General features: G+C 41.0%; 2 protein-coding genes, 1 long non-coding RNA gene and 1 pseudogene across 5 annotated transcripts; 2 read left to right on the top strand and 2 right to left on the bottom strand.

Moving 5' to 3' along the window:
- Positions 1-2,193: 2,193 nt before the first annotated feature.
- LOC147483044 (uncharacterized) lies at positions 2,194-4,736 on the top strand. The gene is made up of 2 exons (XR_015206745.1): positions 2,194-3,554; positions 4,186-4,736. It is a non-coding gene; the product is annotated as an uncharacterized LOC147483044 (long non-coding RNA).
- A 7,170-nt stretch (positions 4,737-11,906) lies between these two features.
- On the top strand, positions 11,907-12,326 carry LOC147483043 (uncharacterized). The gene has a single exon (XM_086579476.1). It carries the CDS (start codon positions 11,907-11,909, stop codon positions 12,324-12,326), a length of 420 nt encoding a protein of 139 aa, XP_086435602.1.
- A 6,486-nt stretch (positions 12,327-18,812) lies between these two features.
- Positions 18,813-23,516, bottom strand: LOC147483042 (pentatricopeptide repeat-containing protein At3g12770 pseudogene; annotated as a pseudogene). 2 transcript variants are annotated; one of them, XR_015203675.1, is made up of 3 exons: positions 20,669-23,516; positions 19,663-19,825; positions 18,813-19,584 (listed from the first exon to the last, which is right to left on the bottom strand). The product of XR_015203675.1 is annotated as a pentatricopeptide repeat-containing protein At3g12770 pseudogene, transcript variant X1 (transcript). The 2 variants fall into 2 exon arrangements; XR_015203676.1 differs by having other exon boundaries at positions 19,663-19,811.
- On the bottom strand, positions 20,412-25,051 carry LOC147483041 (uncharacterized). The gene is made up of 2 exons (XM_086575761.1): positions 24,640-25,051; positions 20,412-24,043 (listed from the first exon to the last, which is right to left on the bottom strand). The coding sequence occupies exons 1-2, from the start codon at positions 24,728-24,730 to the stop codon at positions 23,775-23,777; spliced, it is 360 nt and encodes a 119-aa protein (XP_086431887.1). The 5' UTR covers positions 24,731-25,051; the 3' UTR covers positions 20,412-23,774.
- Positions 25,052-25,524: the final 473 nt, after the last annotated feature.

Raw genomic sequence — 25,524 nt, 5'->3', positions numbered from 1 at the left:
CTACTTATAATCTAAAAAATAATATAAAAACATTAGGAGGGGTTGAATATAATTTGAGTGACGTGAATGAGGTTTTTTAAATTATTTTAAATAATATGAAGCTAATTCTAATTTCAATAAAGTGAGAGAGTTTTTGGTAAATTGTTTAAAAAGGAGGGAGCTTATTAGAATAAGGGTGATGATCTTGGACATACCATAAAAATACTCCCGTACCCTATAACTAACTCAGTTTTTGCCATACCCCAATAACCGCTTTAATCCAATAATATCTTCCAAATTAATTTGAGATATTTCCAATAGGGGTAAAGAAAGAGAAAAAACAAAAAAACCGAGAGACTCATTCCAAAAAGGAAACAACAAATAAAAAAAATTGAAAATAATACTCTGAACCTTGAAGAATCTTTGTGTTACTACAACACACTACACAATAAGAGAACTTCTAATAAAGGTAAAAGAATGCCCAAAAAACAAATTGTTTTTTTCCTCTTTTAGAAGTTGTTTCAAATTTGATTTTTTTTTTCTTATTGCAATTACTTCTTCTTCATCATTGTAGAAGGGTTAAAGGAGTTTAGTAGAAATATATCAAATTGAAAATTTCTCAAGCGGAAAATGAGAAAGACAGCAAGGAGCTGCAATGAGGAAAAAATACATTAATGGCTGATGAGTGAGAGGAGGAGGAGGAAGACTAAATTCTACAATTTTATCTCTTTTTAATTCCTTTCGTAAATGAGAAAAAAAATGACAGAAAAAAAAGAAAATAAGTGCGAAGGGTTTGTGTTTGCTGGAAGGATAAACACTTGTTTTGTTTTGTCTTTGATATACTTAATAAAAGAAAGGGTAATTTAGAAACCTAAATGTGTCTTAAACAATTTTATTTATTTATTTCAAAGTTGTGGTACGGGAGTGTTTTTATGGGTATGTCCAAGATCACCTTAGAATAATTAAGGGAGGTGGTTCTAATTAAAATCATAAAATAAAGAGATTACAAATATACAGTTCGGTTGAGAAATTTTCCTCCTAAAGATCCGGCTATCATATAGTGTAGAGATGGGAGTTGAATGATGATATACCTAGATAAGATCATTGGGCTGATGTATTGCAATATGATATAATCGTTATGTTGGCTATACCTCAAAATGCATGGAAGTACCATTGATTGTCTTGTGGAACCTTTGTTCCTTAAAGTCAAATTATTTGTTCAGAACTCGGGTAGTTCTCAGTACTTACTACATAATTTTGGTTGCAATGCTTGTAGGATGGGCGTGTCAATGCCCTTTATTCAACCCCATCCATATACACTGATGTAAAACATGCAACAAAAAGAACGGTGGCCTGTCAAGACTGAGGACTTCTTCCCGTGAGTTCAATATTTTTAGGTATTTGTTACTTACGGACCCAATTTGTGTTGGGCAGACTCCCACAAAAAAAAACTATTATTACAAGTGTGCCATTGGTCTAAAAAAATCTTAAAAAAACAATTATTACAAGTATGCCATTGGTCCTAAAAGGTTGAATTCGAAAACCCCAAACTTAAACGACCCACCCGGTAGGTTGTTTTGGACTAATCCCAAACGGTATGGGCAAGTGGTTTGGGACTTAGTCCAAACGACCCGGCTAGGTTGTTTGGACTAAGTCCTAAACGACTTGGCCATACCGCTTGGGACTTAGTCAAAAACCGACACCACAAGGTCAAGAGCCCAAAAAATGAGAACTTTAAATTTTTTTGAAGTTCAAATCCCAAACGACATGGCCACACCGTCTGGACTGAGTCCAAAACGATATGGCAATGTCGTTTAGGATTTGGACTTAGAAAAAAATAGCCACACCGTTTGGACTTAGAAAAATCCCCAACGATATAGTCACACCGTTTGGACTAAGTCTCCAATGATATGGTCACACTGTTTGGACTTAGTCCAAAACGATGTGGCCATGTCGTTTGGGATTTGAACTTTGAAAAAAATATAAAGTTCTATTTTTTGGGCTCTTGACCGGTGTGGCCGGATCGTTTGGGGTTTAGTTCAAACGACCTAACCTAACCGGATAATTTAAGTTTGGGATTTCGAATTCAATTTTTTGGGGACCAATAACATATTTGTAACACAAATTGGGTCCGGCAGTAATAGTACATTCAAAATTGTTGGGAAGTACCACGACATACCAGAATGCTAATAATGAGTAGTATCAATATTTGGAAAGTACACTAAATAAGAAAGTCTTTAATGTCAATAACTAGAGAAACGTAATCTAGTAGAATTCTAACTCTACAAGTCTTTGTAATGTCACGAACTATATGTAATGGCCAGAAAATAAGGTTTACTCTGCAGAGTGCAAACAAACCCCTAGGTTTTCATGGAGGATCTCTTGTCACAACTTCCAAGACATCTCACAGATTCAATAATCGAAAGACTAGACCTTAATGATCTGATCCGTTTTAGTTGTGTGAGTCCAACAAGGAGATCATTTGCCGCGTCTTTACTTCCTCCAAAGCTTAATCTTCCATGGCTGATAGTTCCTTACAACAAGTGCACGCCGCATAATTTTTTTAACGAAACCTTAGGTTTCTTCAGTTTTCAGGATCACAAGGTTTACAAAATAGAAACACCAGAGCTACGTAGTCGTCGAATATGTGGCTCTTGTAAAGGAGGTTGGCTTATCTCCTTGCATGACAATGGCGAAATTCAGATAAATCATCCCTTTACCCATGCTGTAGTCCATCTTCCACCGATTACAAAATTATATGTATGTAGGCATGGATGCTGCTGCTAGTACTACTCATATTTTCACCTCAAAAGAAATCAAACTCAATTTAGTATATGCAGCGCACTTTGCGGTGGACCGCCAGATAAGTACTTAATCTTTCACTTGTCTCCCAAGTGCTGCTAAACTAATTCTGTTTTACAGTTTTACTAATTTTTGTTCTGTTGTACTTTCGCTGGGAATAACTTCGATGATTTTGTTATTAATATTACTACAAATGACACTGCTTATATTGTTAATTGTTCCAAAATGAAAATGAAGAATGACAGTTCACACATCCTCATATAGAGATCAATTGAAAAGAAAACCCTGGACGGAGGTTGTTTTATCTCAGACACCGGTTTAAAATTTTGTGATGTTAGCCTACTCTGTCTCTGCATTCTCCTTGTAACATAAATCAGGTGGGCTTATAATTGGATTTAATAAAAATTATTTGTTACCCATCATTTGCGGAATTTATAATATAATGGAGTATCCTCAATATATTATCTAGACGATTGCCAAGGTGATGCTGAGGAGAAATTTCATTTCCTTTGTCATGCCCTACTACCTCGCAACATTCTATATTACTTCCACCCTTCGTTATTATCCATGGCATATATACCTTTTTACGGCATAAAGTACATCCTTGTCCTAAATTGGTTTTTGTTGCTTCCAGTGTTATGATTCTAACAGAATTATTGCTTGCAGTGTAACGATTCTTTTAACCATATAAGAATTTTTAGGTTCGAAGCTCACTTCATCCATACCGCTTAGAAGAATAGTTGAATTTGGATTACAAGATTTGGAATACTCAAGTGAGTAGCCCAAACCTGTGCGTCCAAATGGAAACACGTAAACCTAGTCTTGACACAAACACAAAGTATAATGTGGGGGTAATATAAGGTATCGAACACGGTTTATCGTTGTATAGTATGTATACTGCCATACTGGGTAGGAGATGGGCCTTTAATAAATATGTGCACTACTTTCCTCTCACTGAATCATCAGAATTGCACAATTAGGTCTTGGGGAAGACGATTTTATTCTAGGATAATGAAATGGAAGTGGGACTTGATTGAGCCATTTTTGAGTTCAACTGTGATTGATTTGATTAAGTCTCCTACTGTGCTCACAGATGCAATCCGAGATGAATTAGGTTGGCCTTAGAACTCTAGGGATGAAATCACAACTAAATCTTCTTATCAATCACTAATTCCTTCCCCTAAACTATTTACTCGCCATCCTATAAAACCAAGTTACCAGATATTTGGATAAAGTCAATCATTTCCTACTGCTATATGCTCTATGAATACACTTAACAACAGGTTACCTGCTGCTTCAAATCCGACTATATCACAAAATTTTACGTTAAATCGCTTTTAGAATTTGTGGTGTATTCATTTGATTAATCAGCAAGCTAAGCACGTGTTATGGGAGTGTAAACAGCTAGCAGGAATCAGGAATTCAGTAAATCTGTGGGACTTGGCATCATATTGGTTCGGCCACTTGCATCTGCATGAGTTCTAAGATTCCTTTGTAGCCTAGTTTTCCTCGTGGAACCCAGAGTTGTTGGCCTGATTGCTACTTTGCTCTAAGTTGCTGGCACATTTGGAAGTTTCGAAACAGGTGTAGGTTTAACAGTTATGTAAAACGTTATAGATCAATCTTGGATGAAGTCCAAGCTCACGTACTACAATGTTTTCTTCACAGCCTAACACTTAGTTATTGAGGTGAAATGGCCAAAAGCCGGCCAGAATTTATGTTTAGGAGTGGCTTATACCTAACGGAAGACATATATTTAACAGTTTGTTTTGGTAGTTGAACTTGTATCTGGAATTTCATAGTCAGTCTTTCCTTTTTTTTGGTATATGAAGAATCTCTGGCTCCCCACTCTCAAGTCCATTGGAATGATGTTTCGTTCTCTATTGATCTATTCTGTCTATTCTGTTGTATTAGTTAGTTAGAAAAAATATTAGATCTGTGAAGCTGATTGTTTCGTTCTCTGATTTCTTCTCTAGGACTTCTAGAGACTGCATATATGATAACAAGGGAAACTGTATGAGCTTAATATATAAATAGTTCTTTCAACATTAAAATATAAAATTCCGTAAAACTGAACGATCGACACAAACACATTGATATAAGAGACTGTTTACCTGTGGATACATAAGAGTGGATACATTATACACTGAGCACAACATTTCGTCTTAATCCATCGATGAACCAAGATGAGCTTGGGTCTCCCACTCACTGCGACCTGCAAGATAGATGTAACATAGGAGACTGACAAAATTAAGAATGCAAAAAATATATGCTACTGTATTGTAGATTGGTAAAATTCTTCCCTATGCTTAGATTAGATATATCACATTGCTTATTACTCGTTCAATCATCTGCTCCAAACCAGTTGCAATCCAGGAGAGCCTCCCACACGATCAGGTCAATGTAATTCCAACTCAGCAGAGGAAAATTAAAGAGATCGAACCTTTACACAACACAAGCTTTATTTTACCATGTTACCAAGATCACACGCCCCAAATTCAAGATAAAAACAATTGAGACGATTCCTCGAAACTAAAACATTAAAAAAAAAGAACAACAACAATAGGAAAACAGTTTTTGGGCACTAGATGAGAACTACAAATTGAACTAGCGATGTTCCTTACGATGTAGATAATGGTAGAAATCTAAAACAGCCAGCTCCATTTACATATATAATAAATGAGGAATCGAAGTAGATTCCAAAAATCAGACAGAATCTGCTTCATGCCTTCATCAATATTTGTCTTCGAGGGGACAAGGAGGGCGTTCCCCGAGACCAACAACGTCTCATCTTCGCTGGGAAGCAGCTCGAGGATGGTCGAACCCTAGCTGGATACATCATCTTCAAAGATTCCACTCTCCACCTTGTACTCCGTCTGAAGACCTCCACCTCCACCTGCTCCTCTGATGAGGTAAGGATCTCCGCCACTGAAGAAGAGTTCAGGAGAGCCATTATTGAAAAGGATCAACTGAGCAGGTTCCCTACATTGGACTCAGAGGAGTTGCCGGGGATATGCATCCCAGGTCCCAGGAGAAGCGTACATGTTTATGAACCTTATCAGCGCAGGACTGCCGCTAGAATGTATTGGGACATGATCAGAGAAACAGGTTCTGCAAAAGAGATTAAGCTGAGTAGTTCGGAAGGCGGCATCATACCACGGGACCTCATTGACCCGACATGGATAGATAAGTTATTTTGTTCGAATCCCTCCGGCTAAGTAGGACTTGTGTGTTCGTGAAGTATGTGGAATCTGTACGTTCATTTGGGGTGAATCTTTGAGTAATGTTAATCCAAAATTTCTGTCTTGTTGTCTTGTTGTCTCCATTTCTTCTCCCCTGCTTCCTCCACTTTCCTTTTCCCTCCCATCCTCTTCTCCCCTGCAGCTCCCATTCCTCTTTATTACCGAAATTATTTTCTCCAGCTTGCAGCTTCTTCCCTTCTTCCATATCCAAAGTAACACATCCGCTCCCTCACCACATTAGGCTGCAGTTATACTAGTCTATTTTATTACTCTGCTCCTATGATCCTTGGGACAATGTTTAACAGTTTTTTATCATACCTCCACTGTAATGATTCTAAATATGATGCGTTGACAATACTGTAAACAAGAATTTAGGTGGTTATATAACTGTACGCTATAGTTGTACCACCACGGTTTAGAGTTTTGCGCACTACTGTAGAACAATGTGAGAATTGTGAAGGCAAGGGGCTCATACGAGGGATTCCAGGAGATAAAAATCAAAGGTAATCAGAAACAAGTTTTATGGTAATAGCTCCTTGTCTCAACTAAAGACCTATGTTCATTGAAAGAAAAGTGTATAGGACCTATTGATGACATGTGGAGTCAGAGGTACAAAAGGGTCGTACGCAGAATTGTGAAGAGAAGACCTGATGCAGCGGATCAGGTCCGCGGTAACCTAACTGCCGAGAACTGCCATATAGGGAGTGGGACAGGTGGAGAGCTAGAGGGCGAGTGATGGAGAGGAGATGAACGAAGCTAATGAGAGGGGGAAGTTAGGAAAAAAGAGAGGGTATAAAAAAAGAGAGAGAGAGAGAGAAAAGGGAGTCCATTAGGTTGTAATTTTTTGAATATACATTTTGGCGCCGTCTGTGGGGAGAGCGAGATAAAATGGTCACCATAACAAAAAAGGGAGTAGGAAGACCTAGAAAAGAAACTGTTCGAGAGGTAGTAGAGGAAGTGGTGAGCGAAGAAAGAGAGGTGGGTGGAGAGGAAGAGATATCTGATGTGGCGGCAGACGCCACCAGACTTATACAAGAAGAAATAGTCAGGTTGAGGAACGAGAACGACGAATTGAGAAAGGAAAGAGACACTGCACAGGAAGACATGTAACGTGGGGATCATCGGGGCAGTGAGATGAAAGGGGAAAATGAGGAATACCAGCCCCGGGGAGTAGATCCAGTAGAGGGCATCACGCTGGAGGTAGTACAGGTAATGAATGAGAAAGATAGAGAAGTGAACCGTGCGGTTGAAAAAGTGAACCAAAGTGCCGCTCAAAAGGAGATTGCTAACCTCAATAAGAATCCACTGGCGGATTCGATCTGGAATTCGGAGGTACCTAAGAGATTCAGTCAACCAAGATTTGAAAGGTATGATGGGAAGGGCGACCTAACTGATCATTTGCATCACATCAGACAAATGTGATGCCATTGGGCAGAAAGTAAGTATGATGGATCTTGTGCATGATGTTCCCCGCAAGCCTTAAGGGGGAGCCTCGGATTGGTATTACCGATTATCTTCGCGAGCATCGATTTGAAGAGCTAGAGCGTGCGCTTTCGCGTGGACCATTTCATCCACCGAAAAAGGAGGGTAGTGGATATCAGCGGCCTTGTTCAACATCAAACGAGGTCACGAAATCGTTAAGGGAATTTCGTGTAGATTCAAAGAAGAAACCCGAGGGTGGAGAATCTGGATGAGCATACAAATTGCATTTCAAAAGACGGCTTGAGGTAGGGGACTAGGGTCCACGAGTCGGTGTCCAAAATCGAAATCACCACTCTGCACGCTCTGTACCCAAAGGTAGAAAAATATATTCGGTATGAGGACATAATGCAAAGAAATGCGAGGGAACAAAAGAGATCCGAAGGCAAAGGTGCAGCCCGGTGGACAAAGATGATCAAGAAATAGACAAGAGAGAGAAGGGGGATCCTACAGAGGGGAAAGTCGTGGACCCGAAAGAATTGGAGATCGAAATAGGAGAGATATTCGCGAAAGAAAGCCGCATCGCGGAGAGATAGAACAAACACCTCTTAACAGGCCATTAGAGGAAATCTTGCCACTTATCAAGGGGTTGCGATAATGAGGGACCGCGAATACACCCCTCGAGATAGAGGGAAAACCTTTTGTGCCTATCATCGATTATGAACCATGCCACTAACGAATGTTATGCTTTGAAGTGGCTGGTGGAAAAATGATTGAGAAGGGGATGCTTCGAGAATATGTCGCGGAGGTTAAGTCATGCGGAGAGAGGCGAGGCTCGATAGGATCTTAGGAACAATAAATGTCATTTACGGTGGAGAGACACTTTCGGAAAAATGCCTACCGGAGACAAGATAAGAAAGACAAATGACTTCGACAAGTAAATGAGGTGGCAAGCATGCCGCGGTTAGTATTGGGAACCGCAATAGGAGAGGGAAACATAATGTTCACACCGAAAGACTTGGAATCAGTGATTTCGCCGCATGAGGATGTGTTGGTGATCACCATAGCAATGGGTAATTATTTAGTGAAGCGGGTGTTGATAGACTGCAGAAGTTCGATAGATCTATTGTTTAAAGGGGCCATGGAAGAGATGAACATAGATAGAGATCAGTTGAAGATTCCTCAGACCAATTTGCATGGCTTCAATGGTAGCATGACAGAGCCTATGAGGGAGTTAACGTTGCCAGTAACAGTAGGTCCGATGATGGTATTCACCAGGTTTATGGTGGTAGATACTGGGTCCCAATATAATGTCATTCTAGGGAGAAGATGGATTCATGAAATGAAGGTCATTCCGTCGACCTATTATCAGATGATCTGCTTCCCCACGAGGGGCGAGGGGGGGGGGATGTACGAAATAAGGGGGGATCAAGTCGCCGCGCAGAATATACACCAGGTGACGATTAAAAATATGGTCTGTGGAACAGGAGGGGAAAAACCGACATGCGAGAAAGGAGAAGTGTAGCAATTACAGGAGGCGGACTTGACTGAAGGATACGAGTCTCCTCAGGGACCGAAAACTCTGGATGAGATGGAGATCGTGAACCTAGGGGTGGGAGAGGAAGAGAAGTTTACGTCGGTCGGATCGGACTTTCCAGAGGAATGGAAAATCAAGCTGGTACAATTATTGACAGAGAATGTTGACATATTTGCATGGGTGATTGAAGATATCAATGGGATAGATCCAAAGTTTGCTTGTCATCACTTGCATATGAAGGAAGATCACGAAACTGTAAAGACGAAGATGATGAAGCGTAAAGACCCAAATCTGTGCGGAAGGGATTCGCGAGGAGGTTATACGACTTAAGGGCGCATGGATAATTAGGGATGTGGAATGTACGGAATGGTTGTCCAACATTGTCGCTGTTCCAAAAAAGAACGACAAGGTCAGAATGTGTGTTGACTTTACAGACATGAATAAAAGTGCCCTAAAGACTATTATCCTATGCCGCAAGTGGATGAGTTAGTAGATAGAACTGCGGGTTTCAAGGTGTTCTCTTTCATGGATGCGTCCATGGGATATAACCAGTCGCGATGTTCGCCCGGATCAAGAGAAGACAACCTTCGTGGTGGAAGGAGGTACTTTTGTGCTATACAAGAATGTCTTTTGGTTTGAAGAATCTGCGGCTACATTTCAGGTGGGGAAAAATGTTTGAAGACAATATTAGGAAGAGCATGGAATGTTTGAAGACAATATTAGGAAGGGCATGGAAATATATATTGATGATATGGTGGAAAAAAACATGTCAGAAGAGGAACATTTGAGGGGTCTCTAATAAACTTTTCACATACTCCGGAGGCATAGGCTGAAACTGAACCCCGAGAAATGCACATTCGGAGTATCTTCGGGAAAGTTCTTGGGTTACATAGTCACGTACCGTGGAATAGAGGCCAATCCCGAGCAGATTAGATCCCTAGTTGAGATGTCGTCCCCTTAGAATGTGAAGGAGGTGGAGCGGTTGGCAGGAAGGGTCGAGGCATTGAACAGATTTATATCTAAATCATCGGACAAATGCAGACGGTTGTATCGGTTGGTGAGGAAAACGCCAGATTTCCAATGGACCGCTGAGTATGAGGAAGCCTTTCAGGAGTTGAAGGCTTATTTAGGACAAACACCTTTGCTATCGCGGCCGGAGCAAGGAGAGAGGTTGTATCTTTATTTGGGGGTTTCAGAGTACGCGATAAGCTCAGTCCTGGTGCGAGTTGTAGAAAAAGTAGAAAAGACAGTTTACTTTCAGAGTAAAACCATGCTAGACGAGACGCCGATACGATGGAATTGAGAAGTATGCCTTGGCGTTGATTTTCTCTGCATTGAAGTTGAAACCCTATTTCGAGGCTCACTCAGTGGTGGTGATAACAAATCTGCCCCTCAAGCAAGCGTTGAAGGCAGAAAAGTCTGGCAGAATGCTAAAATGGGCAGTGATGCTTAGTTGTTATGAAATCCAATATCATATTAGAACGGCAGAAAAAGCGCAAGCCATGGTGGAGTTCCTAGCAGAATTTCTAGCCGAGGATCCCACTTGGGGAGAAGAAATGGTCATGGATCAGGAGGGAGAATCTAAACGTGATCCCTTAGACCCTTGGGATATGCGCAATGGATGGAGAGTATTCACGGATGGATCAACTACAAATACCGGGAATGGGATCGGCGTGGTTTTGGTGACTCTTGAGAACACAAGGTTGGAGTTGTCAATGAAACTGAGATTCGCGGCTTCAAATAATGAGTCTGAATATGAAGCAGTGATAGCAGGGTTAGATTTGGCACAAGATCTGGGAGTAAGTGAGTTATCGGTGTTCTCTGACTTTAACTTGGTTATTTGTCAGATGAATGGGGGGTTTGTGGCGCGTTGTCCAAGGATGGCACGATATCTGGAGGTTCTACAATGAAAAGCCAGCAAGTTCAAAAGGATTCAGTTTGCCCATTTGGGCCGCGGTGAAAACAGACATGCTGATGCTTTAGCATATGTGGCCGTTGTGCTTCCAGGAAAAGAGGGTCATTCTATTGAAGTAAGAGTTTTGCGCCGGCCAAGTACATCAGAAGAAGAGGGTGTATGTCTCACCATTGAGAGGGAGGCAGGTTGGATGACGCCTATTAAAACTTTTCTTATGGGAGTAGAGATAGAGAATACAAAGGAGAGACGAAAAATGGAGCAACTAAGTCAGAGATATGTTCTGTTAGATGGGGATTTTTACAGGAAGAGTTTCAGCGGGCCACTATTGAGATGCATAGGGCCACAGCAGGTGCAAAAAGTGATAGCCGAGGTACATGAAGGTGATTGTGGAAGTCACTCAACTGGCCGAACAACAACCCATAGATTGATATCTCAGGGGTATTTTTGGCCCCATATGAAGAGGGCAACAGAGTATGCAACAACTTGTGAGAAATGTCAGAGGTTTGCACAACTCATCCACTCCCCAGCAGAGCCACTGCATAATGTGTTTAGTCCGTGGCCATTCGCCATGTGGGCACTGGATATAGTGGGGCCCTTGCCCATGGCAAGCGGCAAAAGAAGATTTATGTTGGCCGCCACTGATTATTTCACCAAGTGGGTGGAGGGAGTGGCACTACAGCAAGTCAAATAAGAGAATGTGAAGAAGTTCCTTTGGGAGAACACAATATGCAGATTCGGATTGCCCTATACAATCATTGCAGATAATGGAACACAATTTACTGGGGGAAAGGTGTGTCAATTCCTTCAAGCCTACAAAGTGAAACAAGGATTCTCGACGCCATACAATCCGGAGGGGAATGGTCAGGCGGAGGCATCAAACAAAATCATCATGGACAATTTAAAAAGAAAGTTGGGGGAGGACAGAAAGGGAGCATGGGCTGATGAATTGAATCATGTTTTATAGGCTTATCGTACCACACCGCGAACTTCCACGAATGAATCACCATTCGCAATGGCGTACGGAGTAGAAGCTGTCATACCGGTGGAAATGATAGAGAAAACGACAAGAACCAGGGCCGTGGAAATGGGTCTAAATGAGAAGATATTAGCCATTGAGTTGAATGTAATTGAGGAAAAAAGAGATATAACTCGCATGCGACTGGAGGAGTATCATAGAAGGCTACAGAGACAGTATGATAGACGAGTAAAGCCGCGTGCATTCATGATTGGGGATTTGGTGCTGCGAAGGGTTACCCCAGCCACTAAGAAGGAGAATGACGACAAATTAGGACCAAACTGGGAAGGACCGTATGTCGTGACAAAGAAGGGAACTTCTGGCACCTACAAGATTGAAACGCCGGCAGGGGCAACGATTGAGAAACAGTGGAATATAAGAATGCTGAAGAAATTTCATGAAAGAAGTAGTGTTTAGCTTTCCGATGGGACAAGAAATTTTTTTGTATATATAGAGCGATTGAAAATGTATTGTGTGTGGAATTCTAAGTCAATAAAATAAAGAATGCATTTCTGGCGCCATAGCATGAATTGGTTGATCAAAGACAGCGGGGGGGGATGAGCCCTTCGCAGATGCAAAGTCCGAATCAAACTGGGGGCAAAATAAGTGCCCCCATCAGGCTTCACAGCCGTTCAAAATGAGCGGGATGGGGGCTTCGAACTTCATCGCGGACTTCATGTCCGAATCAATCAAGGGGCAAAATAAGCTGCCCCGCATTAGGCTTCACAGCCGTTCAAAGATAGCGGGGGGGATGAGCCCTTTGCGGACGCAACGTCCGAATCAAACTGGGGGCAAAATGAGTTGCCCCCATCAGGCTTCACACCGTTCAAAGAGAGCGGGGGCGGAAACCTTCGCGGGCGGGCCTAACGTCCGAATCAATCAAGGGCAAAATGAGCTGCCCCCGCGTTAGCTTCCACAACCCGCTCAAAGACGGGGGATGAGCCGCATGGACGCTAACGTCCGAATCAAACTGGGGGCAAAATGAGCTGCCCCCATCAGGCTTCACACCCGTTCAAAGACAGCAAAGGGGATGAGCCCTTCGTGGATGCAACGTCCGATTCAAACTGGGGGCAAAATGAGCTGCCCCCATCAGGCTTCACTGCCGTTCAAAGACAGCAGGGAGGGTGATCCCTGCGCAGAGTATTCACTTGAATCAAACTTGGGGCAAAATGAGCTGCCCCATTAGACTTCACAGCCGATCAAAGACAGCGGGGGGAGGAGCCTTCGCGGACTGAATATCCAAATCAATTATGAAGCAAATTTAGGTAAGACATAAAAGAACTCCAACGCTAAAGAGATCAAAAGTACATTCAATGGAAATTAGATTTGCTAATAAGGAACTCGGGAATGCAAAACAACTGACATTAAAAGCCTGCTGGGCATACCCAGAAAACCAGGCTAAGGATATTACAAAAAGTGCAATGAGTCATAGTATAGGGATTACAACAAACACAAAAACACGAAGTTTAAACACAAAAAAGACATGAATTCAAATGAGTTACTTCGCCGCCCGGTCGCATCCTTCGGAGTGGACGCCAAATCCCCTTCACCAGAGGAAGGAGGATCATTATCCAAGTCAATGGGAGAGGCAACCACACTGGATGTGGGTAGAGGCATCACTTGAGTAGCGAAGATCGATGGGGGGAGTGACCGGCCGGAGCAGGCAGGGGAACAGAGGTTGGAATATCCGCTGCTGGAGGGGGAACAAGAAGAAGACGGCCAGACGCAGTGAGAGCTTCAAGCTGTTGTTTAAGTTCACAGCTGATCTTCTTCTCGGCTAGACTACAAACGGTCCGGCCTCCGTCCTTTGTCTTGTTGTCTCCAATGGCTTGAGTAGCTATCTTACCCGCCGCTTTTTGGCCCTCGAGTTTGGATGTCACACCGGACACATAGTCGCGATGCTTGTCTTCAGCTAGCTGGAGCGCCTTTTGATCCTTCACGGCTATAATTCGAAGAACGTCACGATCTTTCTCCAACTTGGCGTATTTGGCCTTCCAGCCATCAGGGCCTTCAATCTCTTGCTTCACGGTTTCCAGCGATTCTAGCGTGTTGGTTAAGCCGCGGACCAAGTAGCCAATGTCCAAACTCAACTGAAAAGAATGATTGGTTACCAAACTATCCAAATGAAAAGATAAGTTGCAAGGAGAAAAATTTAAACCTTTTCCCAGCCATGGTAGATGGAAGCTCTATGCGAAGCAAACGTGCCAGAGTCTCCATATGCTTGGTCTTTTGGAAGATGTGAACTGAAGAAAAGAGAGGCTGCAACAGCGGTGTTTTCTAGGGCCGAGTCACGAGTTATTATATCCCGTTCCCTGGCCCTGAATTGAGGGCGCCATATGTCAATGGCACCAGATGACAAAGGCCCAGATGGGTAGGGTTCTTTACCGGGGATGAAGGGAGCAATTGGCCCGCAATGCGGATGATGCGGTTTCCGCTGGATCGCAGAGCGCGGTTCTAGCCTTTTGGTCGGGGGACTCTTGGCGCGAACTTCGGGCCTCCTCCCGTCCGAAGTCACTTTCCCAAAGTTTGAGTTTATTAGTGGCCATGGCGTATCGTATAGCGGATGAGGGTTGAGTAAAGTCGTCTTCCCAATCCGCCACAAAGTAGGAAGAGAGGGGCTTATTAGGAGTAGCGGTATGAGATTGAGCGGCTCGTTGGGCAAACGACTTTGGAGTGGTATATCTTGTTGGTGTACTTGAAAGACTTGAAGGCCTTTCTTTTAGGGCGAGGGGAGGATTTGGGAAGTCTTTCTTTGGGTGGTGCTGGGTGGTAGAGCGGACCTTAATAGTTACCAATGCTTTTCAAAGAAGGATCAAGGAGAAGAGGGTTGCCCTTGTCTGAATCTATACCAAGAACTTCACACTTTGGGCACTTCCCAAATCACCGAGACCTTTGGAAAATTGCGATGAGACGCCGGTGTAAATTTTAGATCGCGAATCAGGGCTCCAACCTGTGTCACAGAAGAAAGACGAGTTAAAAGCAAATTAGGAAAAGGCACTGCGAACCAAAAGATGTTACGTACCACTAGAAAGGAAACTGAGATGCCTTAGAGAAACTTCAGATGAAAGATCCGCGGATAGAAAACTACTGGACACATATAACGGATAATAATGTCATTCTTTTTCAGAGGTAGTAATGTGGAGGACAAATGACTTCTTCTGTGGACGGGTACAAAAGGATTGGTATCCTACACTACCAAATTTGGTACTTTTCTTTATATAATAATGAGCTATTATGTCGCAGAGTTGGATTTTGGGTGAATTGGTTTTGTTGTAGTAATTCGCGGCGTATAAGATGCGCTAAAAGTTACCAATGCCTTGGCATGGGGAGATGTTGAAGTGGTTACATACCTCGACATCTAGAGGAGTTAAGGAAAACCGCAAGCTTGCGGCTATCTGACCTACGGTAGCGATGAGACAACCGGGTCATGGTGTGACTAGATGTGGGAAATGGGCAACGCCAGGCACGTGCTCAAGAATCACGTCGGCTGGGATGCCATAAGCAGTTTTAACGGCATCTAAGTTGGGTCTACAATGATATGAAGGTGGGGGAGGAAGAGTGGCTTTCCTTCCTGAAGTGGAAGGTTCCGCGGCAGGGCTAGAAGTGTCAGAAGTCGTTGACTCAGATCGTTCCGCGGTATGACCGCTAGATCTGGAGGTGGAGGACGCGGATCCCTGAGGCGAAAAGCCCGAGGTACTCCGCGGTTCGATTCGACATGATAGAATCCAACAAGTTGGAGATCCCCAACTGAGGTAACAAGGGGGAAATAAACCACGAAGGGAAATGAAGGAACAGTTACACGAATAAGCGTAATCGGGTACAAAGGACAGGGGCAAAGAGGATGAAGACAAACCTGAGGTAACAAGCAGCAAAGAGCAACAAAAACGAAGAACAATGAAGAAAACTCGAACCTTGAGCGGCCAAAAATCCACCGGAAAAGAATAACAGTGAAGAAGGAGGAGCAGAGTGAGAAAAGTGAGAGGGTTTAGATGCAAAAGATGGGCTTTGAAGAAAGAGAGATGTTTGAGCAGAATACTAAGCGACAGGGGTAAAAACGTAATACCAAAAGAAAAAAGGACCAGAGGAAAAAGGACACGTGGGTCCTTGAAAATCGAAAAGGCAGGTTCGATGTGCGTGCGCCGAAAAGACAGGTTTCCTACACGTGCGCCTTGGACACGTGGATGATGGCGCACATGCAAAGGAGGTGTGTGCCAGAGATGGAATATTTGGAAGGGGAGGTTTGGGATGATTCTCGGAACCGTAGACTGTCCGCGGACCATAAATGATACCGCGGAATGTCAACGAGACCGAGAGGGGCATCTGTATAGGACCTATTGATGACATGTGGACTCAAAGGTACAAAAGGGTCGTACGCAGAATTGTGAAGAGAAGACGATGTGGATCAGTCCGCCAGAACCTAACTGCCGATAACTGCCATATAGGAAGTGGGACAGGTGGAGAGCTAGAGGGCGAGTGATGGAGAGGAGATGAACGAAGCTGATGAGAGGGGGAAGTTAGGAAAAAAGATGGTATAAAAAGGGAGAGAGAGAGAGAAAAAAGGGAGTCCATTAGGTTGTAATTTTTTGAGGATACAAAAAGCCCACTAATCGTATATATGATTATTAGAAAAACATCTCATGGCATATAGAATAAATACTTTCTTGTCCTCGAAAAGAAATGCAACATCCACTGCAGACACAGAGCTAGCTGAAGTTAACTGGAAATATGCTATTGTTCAGAAATAAACAATGAACAAAATAAAAATAAATAGGCTATCCAATAAATACTGCTTGATCCGACTCTACCACTGGGGAGGGCGTAACCCAAAAATTGGCAACACATAATCCACGCCATGATTAACTAGGTAATTGTGCAACCGTGGAAACCTTTCAAGAGAAGGTAGGAGTTCAAACCCGTTGGTACTTAAATCAAGCCAACAACAGAAGCAATCACAGTCTGCATCGATGGTGAATGTAGTAGATACAATTTGGTTTCAGATCAGGATAATTGTTAGCCAAGAACGACTTAGAATTATAGGGACCTACAAACAATGCAGCATCATCGCCAAGACTTTCCACCTCCACCCACTCCAGAATACTCATATTTAGCTTATAAACTTTCCACAGTGGCCCTCCTCGTTTTTCTACATGAAAGCTTTGGAAAGTTACCTGCTAGCGATTTGATAACCATTAATATTTGTCCGATGATTCGACTAAATGAACTATCTCCTTAAGGTGTAACAATCGCAGTGCAGAAGAAGAAGAAGGAATGTATTTGATTACACCATTCCACCATCATCAGAAGAAACGTCTTTTACATCACAAACCACAGTAGTATTACATCGATCTAGAAAGTATATAAACTTCCATCATGGTTTCTGAATTCTCTACAACGCCAGAAACCAAGTTCCTCAATCATTATTAATGTCCACTTCTTATCCCCTAGTCTGCAAAATGGAAATTCATTCAAACATGCAGAGCCTGAGAGCCGCAGAGACCATAAACACAATGCAGGAGACGCCAGTGCCGTTATAGTCATTGTTAATAGTTGGAGGCAAAGATAAATTGGCTCAGTGAGAGCCAGGTGCTTATATCTCTGTGAGCAACATCGACCTTGAACAAAGTACGATTAGGTGGACAGCTTTATCGGTGAGGCCATGAAAAATTCAGCATTGGTACGTGAAGGTAAAAAGAAAATGGTAGCAGCTGTAAGTGGATTGAGTTAAAAAATGTTTGGGCTGGTTTTATCTAACATGACCAAGCATCCATGGCTTGATCCTATGCATTCTTGAGTGCGAGGATCTGGTCCTTTTTTGTACAGAACTTCTTTACAGGAGGGCATGAAAAAGAAGAATGTGGTCCAGTAACAGCAACCAAGGTAACCGCCCCAACTGCTGCTGCTGGGGGACTTTTTTCTCTTCTCCAAACCATGTTTTACAAACAGTGCTGAAAATCACGTAATGGGTAATAGAAAATATCTAAAATCAGCAACAGATCCTTTGGGAGATTCGACCAACAACGGTCACCACCAGTATATATATATATATATATATACACACACTAGCAAACAGCACGCGAGTAAAAAATATATTTAGAATACATAGGGTCTACAGCTGGAGAGAGAAAAAAAAAAAAGTCTGTCTTTTTTTTTTTATATTTTTTAATTATTTTATTCTAATAGAGTCCATAATAGAAAAAATAAAAATAACAAAAAATAATAATAATAATGTGTGGACACTATTATCTTTGGCCCACTGTATTTATTTTTAAGACTTACATATTCAAATATTTACTTTTATGTCATTAATTTTGGTTTTTTTAAGTCTTTGAAAATCAGATAATTATCATTTTATCTCTAAAGGACATAAATATGACACCGAAATACTATTCCTCCTACTCCATATTTTTCTAATATAGTAAGATATATATATATATATAAAGAAAAAAAGAAAATATCAATCCCTCCGGCTCTATCACTGTATCACCTGGGACACCTAGTCCAATCCTGATTCAAGCCCCTAATTGACAAGTCGGGCTAAATGATACCTCCTTGGTGTGTACAACTTGAATTAGGGTGTGTTTGTTATGATGGAAACACTATGGAAAGGAAAGGAAAATAAGAGTGGTCCATCTTTTCCATAGTTTTTAAAGGCGTTATTTTTACCCAATGGAAAATGAAATGAGCTTTTCCATATGGAAACAAATGGAAAAGGTTTTGTGTCCTTAGCTAATCCCTGAAAATTTTGTGGAAAGGAAAGGAAAGGAAATAGATATATAAGGACTTATTACTAATACACCCCACCCAACAATACAATTATTCATTTCCATAGATTTTGCAAACAAACATGATTATTCATTTCCCCAGTTTTTACTTTCCTTTCTCCAGTTTACCAAACACATACCATTTAAAATTATTTCCTTTCCATTCCATTCGATAGTGGACCACCCATTTTATTTCCTTTCCTTTCCATGAGTTAAAATTTAACAAACACACCCTTTTAGTGTACAAGTAGATATAAAGACGCCTTCTTTCGAAAGTGGTTTCATCTTCACGACTTCATCTTTTTTACTTTCTCTAATTTTGACTTTTGGCTACATTCACAAAATTCAACCAAAGATTGCGACAACGAAGCAGAGGTGCTTCATCCAAATGAAGATCGAAGCTAAAAATTGACACCGTATGTTCCAATAAGGAGTGTCTGCGGGAAGGGAAGGAAATAAATTAAGGTACAGCAACCATTCACACGTTCATTAAACAGACATGATGTCTATTAATTGAAGAATGCAACTGGTCTCATTTCATGAAGGGGAAATATACAAACAAAGTAGGTGGATGGTCTAACTACAAGACCTCAACTGTATGGCTGGGAACAAGATGGGCTCTCGAGGAAATGGCTCCATTTCATGGATGGATTGTTGGGAATGGTGCATCTATAAATCTATGGAGGGACAATTGGTTATGGCAGAAACCTATTTGTGACAACTTTCAGGACGAAAGAAAGGACATAATGAAGCTTCGGGCAACACTCACAAACTGCATTCATGGGAATTCTCTAACAGTTTGATTCAAGTGCTGAATCTCACTGGTACTGATATCAATTCACTGCACCAACCTTTCAACTCCAGAGAGGACGTAAGGGTCTGATTATCCACTAACAATGGTCAATTTACGGTTTCTGCAGCACATGAAGACATTAGAACCAAAGCCAACAAACCTACATGGAGCAAGTTCATATGGAGTGCTAAAGTCTTACCAAGGACTCAAGGAAGAGCACGGAAATTGGCACATGGAGCCACTAGAACTGACGATCAGATGAAAAGGAGGAAATCCCAACTGGCTTCAAGGTGCTGCATATGCAAGACACATGAAGAAACTCTCGATCACCTGTTATATGAATGTGCACTGGCAAAGAAAATCTGGAAATATGTTAGTGAAGTCTTTGACACGCGGCAGCAGATTGAATCCTTCAATGACATTCAACAACAAGGAAAGCACTATAGCTCCCTCATTTTGGACATGTGGAAGGCTTGTTTGATAACAAGCCTAGTGAGTCTATGGAAAAACAGGAACAAAGTGCTCTATGACAATAAGGCATCCAGTTTCAGCAAGATTTGTTTCTTGATTCGACAAGCAACAATCAGGGCATATCATAAGTCCTCGGGTCATATGAACAATTCAGTGCAAGATTCTACACTTCTTCAACCTACAACATAAACTTCGAAAGTCTCCAAAGATATTCGAATGTTATGAACTTCAACTGTAAACCCCATTTCAGGCCTCTAGAACAACAACTAGGGATTTAGTCAAAAGGGGAAGAAAAGGAAATAGGGTAGTATATTGCAAATAGGGCTACGATGTTCATTTAAAAAAGAAGGGCTAGGTGTTCGATATTTTGGAAGATGAAGTGGCATCTTTCCCCTCCTCCTGATCCCTCCAACCCATATCCACTCACTCAATAGTTTCTATTTATCCTGACATTAGCAATAGAACAATCATACCCAACTTGCAAGTAGCAGCTATTATTTCTGTTCAAACGGACAATAAAAGATTCATTCCTGCCTCAAGCAGCAATTTAAAATTCAAAGATACTACTTTTTGGAACAAATGGTATTATCTGAAGATTAAAACACACACACACACAAATAAATAAATAAAATAGCAACACAGGCATGGATGGTCTAATTTTTTGGAAAGGGATCACAATATTTAACCAACCAATAGGAAAGGCAAAGAATGCGGGCGTCATTTGGATTTCTAACCTTCTTTCGGAGAATCTCATCTGCTCGTAAATTGTGCAATGAAGTCGCAGGGGAACAGAATTCTCCCATAAAGATGTGGACCAAGGGGATCACCAGAGTTTTGCTTGATCCCAGAGTTTTGCTTTGCTGATGCCTCATCACAAAGCCTTCGTTCAAACAAAAACAAGATTCTTCTCCGAATTTCCTTTTATTAGAATGGTAAATAGCCTTCAAATTCACTTCATCTTACTACTTTTTTCGGTCAATTATGTAGGGGAATCAAACTAAAACCCTTTGAAGGCATAACTGTTTGTCCCAAACATAGATACCAAATTGGGTCAGCGCAAATTGATTTCTCATATTCCATGCACAAGAGTTCCATTGTAATCGATGAATCAAACACTGTCATTGGATATGTTCCGAATTGATTTAACCCAGAACAAAATACCATCTCAACTTTGTTAAGCCCGTCACATCTAACTGTACTTGTCCTGGCCTACTACACCCTGTCAAATCATACTCCCAGAAAACAAACATGTCTCCTTCGACAAAACTTCATCACCACAATGGTCGGAGAGTCACATCTCAACTTTGTTAACCCCATTTCATCTCAGTGTACTTGACCTGGCCTAGTTCACCCTGTCAAATTTGTACTCCCTGTAATAGACAACAAACATATCCATCTTAATCAAAGCTTCATTTCCATGTTGAGTTGAGAGTCACATGAACCAACCAGTAGCACATAAATCACGAAACACCATCGGTAAGAACTGACGGAACCACAACACACCATTACATACATTGTACAAATGTTTGTCCTTTGTCAGAGGTTACAGATAAGAGCTACACACGCTCTTCTAGATATGACATATCTATTGGTTGTTACTCACCAAAGTGTGAAGCATTTCAACAATGAAGCTCAAGTTTTCTGACTCAGGGTGGGACTTATCACCAGCAAAAAAATTACGGATCTTGCAATTCACTTCTATATAGCTACACCCAGGTGATTTCTTCTCACCCTTTCCTCTTATAACAGATCTTACCTTAGATACTTCATTCCACTTCCCGCAACTGGCGTATATATTAGCTAGAAGCACATGGTAGTCTGTGTTATCATAGTCCAACTCCATCAACTGGTTACATGCATATTCAGCAACGTTAACATTCCCTTTGATTTTGCAGGCTGAAAGCAGGCTTCTCCAAATGTTTGTATCCGGTTCAAATGGCATCCCCTCGATCATATCCCAAGCTTCGCCGATGAGTCCTGCTCGTCCAAGAAGATCAATCACACAAGCATAATGCTTTAAGCCAGGGGACATCCCGTATGTTTGTCGCATCAAGTTAAAAAACTCCTTTCCTTCACTAACAAGACCCGAGTGACTACAAGCAGATAATACACTTAGGAATGCAGCTTCATCAGGTATGAAGCCTTCTCTTTTCATCTGTTCGAAAAGATCAAGCGCCTTTGAACCAAAACCATGACATCCATAACCTGAAATCAGTGCACTCCATGTTATCATGTTCCTATTTCTCATCTCACCAAATACTCTTTGTGCAGCATTCAAACTACCACATTTTGCATACATGTCAACAAGAGACGTTTCCGCTTCAAGTCCCACAACTGGTCCCATACGTACAACATATCCGTGAATCATCTCTCCATAATTTAACGAACCAAGTTGGGCACAAGCTTGAAGAACACTTGCAGCTATTATAGCATCAAGTTTAAGATCAGTCATTTTCAGCATTTGATAAAACAATGTAAGAGCTTCACTGGCATATCCATTCTGCGAATACCCACTCACCATAACAGTCCACGAAACTAAGCTCTTCTCTTTCATTTCACAAAACAACCTATAACCTTCCACAACATCCCCACCTTTAACATACATATTAAGAACCGCAGTTTGAACTTCTGCTATCGAATCAAACCCACACTTCACCACAAACGAATGTATCGAATAATCACAAGCTGGGATCACACTCAAAACCGTAACCCAATTCGGTTTATTATCATCATCTCCAAGTCTCATTTCATTAAAAACTCTCAACCCCTCTTTATAAAACCCATGTTCAACATACCCCGATATCATAGAAGTCCAAGAGACAATATCTCTTTTCGGCATTTCATCAAACAACTGAAACCCCATCTCCAAGTCACCAAACTTTATATACATTTCCATCAAAGCGGTCCCTACATACACATTCCTAACCAACCCCAACTTCCTAGCCACTTTATGTACTCTTTTCCCTTCATCAACTTTCAATAAAACTCCAAACGCTTTGATAACAAAAGGGAGTGTGTAATGATCAGGTTGTATTCTTTCTAATTCCATTCTTTTAAACAGTTCAATGATTTCTACCCATGATGATGTCACACTATAAGCACGTATCATTGCATTCCATATGAATACTCGTTTCTTATAAACATTTTCGAAAACTAAACGAGATGAAGTGTAGTTTTGTACCTTTGCGTATGATTTAACGAGATGAGTGGCGAGAAAACTGTTGTTGGACAAACCGTTGATGAGAATTTGAGTGTGGGTTTGGGTTATGGAGTTGGTGTGTGGGTTGGTTTGAAGAAGATGAGTGTAGTAATGGCTGAGGTCTTCTTCATATGTTTTAGTGTGAAAGAAATAATGGAGAAAAGAGTGGAGGGAATTTTTCGAACGTTGGAGGAGTGAGGGAGTGCATGAAGTTTTTTTCAGGATCATTTTAGTTTGCATGCTGATTAGACCAGGCTATCATTTCCTTTTACTTTGGTTCAAAATGTGGTGGATTTCTGTCAATCGATACATTTAGAAAAATTGTCAATTTCCTGTATTAATAATTAGTTGAGTGTAAGTTTTACTATGTTTGTAGGACCTTGAATTTTGTGGCCTATAGTTTAGTTTTTAGAGGTAGATGGGTCTTTCCGTATTTTTGTTTCAGCACGGTCCAAATTATCATGGAGTCTGTAATTATGTAATCTTAGAGAGTCGACCCTTTTTTAGGTCTAACTCTCTTTTGCACAAAAAAAAATAAAAAAAAAAAATAAAAATTACTAGACAATAAATAAATAGAAGCTATATACAGTCAAGCTAAAAACATTCCTGTAACTGGTTTAAATTTGACTGAGCTAAAATGTCTAAAAGCCTGACACTAAGAAGGTGACAACCATTATAGCAGCTGTTATAGCTGTTGCTGATGTATTAATTGCAAAGCAAGTGCCATCATGACAGAGACTAGGACTACGACCACGGCTGCCTTTACCATCATTACTGTGACTAGAATTACTACCACGGCTGCCTCTACCACGGCGACCACCACTGTGACCTCCACGACCACTGCTGCCAAGCCCTTTTTTGACAGTCTCTGGAATACTTTTGATGTTCATGGGAGGTTTGGAATCATAACCTGCAGGAGAAGCAATGTGGAAACAAAAAAGTTTAAATTGCACTAATCAGAAGTCAAAGAACTACTTAGTGTTAGTTGGTCACCTTGGTCTACACTCTAAAGCGTAAAAATCAACTAATTTGCAAAGCTAGGGCATATCTGCATCCAAAGTGTTTATTTTCCCTAGCCAGCTTATTAATTAGCTTAACATCAGTGTTGTGTACGTCTTGGACCCTTGGTGGCCATAGGGCTGCTTTACTAGATATATATCAGACATTGGTCATTTGGGGAACTTCTGCTGCATGCACTTCACGCCAAACGCCACAGAAGCAAGGTCATCAACACAGGGAGCATCGTTAGTACAGAGCATATCTTAGTAGGTTTTGGTCATTGTTTTTCTTCCTATTTTTCCCCTTCTGAAGTGAGGATTTCCCTCAAATCCTCCTGACTTCCGTCCATTAGACCATAGCATGCACTAGGGACTTGCATGTGGTAGCCAAACTTTATTTACATGAATAGGATTTCACAGCATTTCACATTCCAATTATCCATGGTAATAACTAAAAATTATCAAGCTCAAAATCAGTCAACCAACTATAAGATGGGTAGAAAGATACCTGGAACAGTGACATTATTAGAAGTGTTGGAGGATGCAGAAATGTGCAAGTATGAGCAAAGGAGGAGAATGAATATTGTTGCTCTGATCATCTTATTTTTTGCCTCACAAGAGTAGATGATGAACTTGGCAAACGTTCTATGTTACACATTTCAAAGCTAACACATATAAATCAAACAAACAAACATATACCTCTCTAATACCGAAAGTGTTTCCTCAACAGACCAAAAAAATTCACTTTTAATATTTTGTGGAGGTTCTTTTTCAAAGGCAGATTTTGATGTTGAAATTAAGTGTTAAATCATTTCAGAGTAAAATTTTGGTATATTGTTTGTGTCATTTTGAAGAAACTCACAAGTGAGGTGGTTGGTATATATTGACTATAGTAGTTTTCCTTTTTAATGGAAAAAGAAAAAGAAAAAGAAAAAGAAAAGGAAAAGGAAAAAAAAGTTAACGTTGAATAAAAATAACAAAATTTTATTTTTCTTTCAATTATGTTAAATTGTCAATTTCTCCATAAACTCGAATTTATGTGAATAGTAAATTATATTAATATGAGAGGAGGCTCGGGAGAGAAATAGAAGGGATATATCTAGAAATTTTTTGTGCAACTTTCACCTGACAAGACTTGAACCCACGACTTCTTATAAACTTGTGCTTTGATATCAAAGCTAAATTGTCAATTTCTCTATAAGCTCAAACTTATGTGAAGAGTAAATTCTATTAATATAAAAAGAGGTTTGGGAGAGAAATAGACAGGACACACCTAGAAATTGGGGTGGAATAATCTCAACAAATTCCTTTGTGAAATGCGGGATTGGATGGTTGCTTAAAGATTGGTTGTGGTCGGGTTGAGATATGTTTAGATTGTATGTTGGGCAATGCA

Source organism: Coptis chinensis, chromosome 8 (genome assembly GCF_015680905.1).
Source record: "Coptis chinensis isolate HL-2020 chromosome 8, ASM1568090v1, whole genome shotgun sequence".
NCBI classification, from domain to species: domain Eukaryota; kingdom Viridiplantae; phylum Streptophyta; class Magnoliopsida; order Ranunculales; family Ranunculaceae; genus Coptis; species Coptis chinensis.
Note: the sequence above shows the minus strand (reverse complement) of the source record. Positions and strands in the feature narration are given on the sequence as shown.

Coding starts and splice junctions, on each gene's coding strand:
- LOC147483041 (XM_086575761.1), bottom strand. CDS start 24,730: ATGATCAGAGCAACAATATTCATTCTCCTCCTTTGCTCATACTTGCAC. Junction 24,044..24,639: donor TAATAATGTCACTGTTCCAG/GTATCTTTCTAC, acceptor CTTCTCCTGCAG/GTTATGATTCCAAACCTCCC.
- LOC147483043 (XM_086579476.1), top strand. CDS start 11,907: ATGGCGTACGGAGTAGAAGCTGTCATACCGGTGGAAATGATAGAGAAA.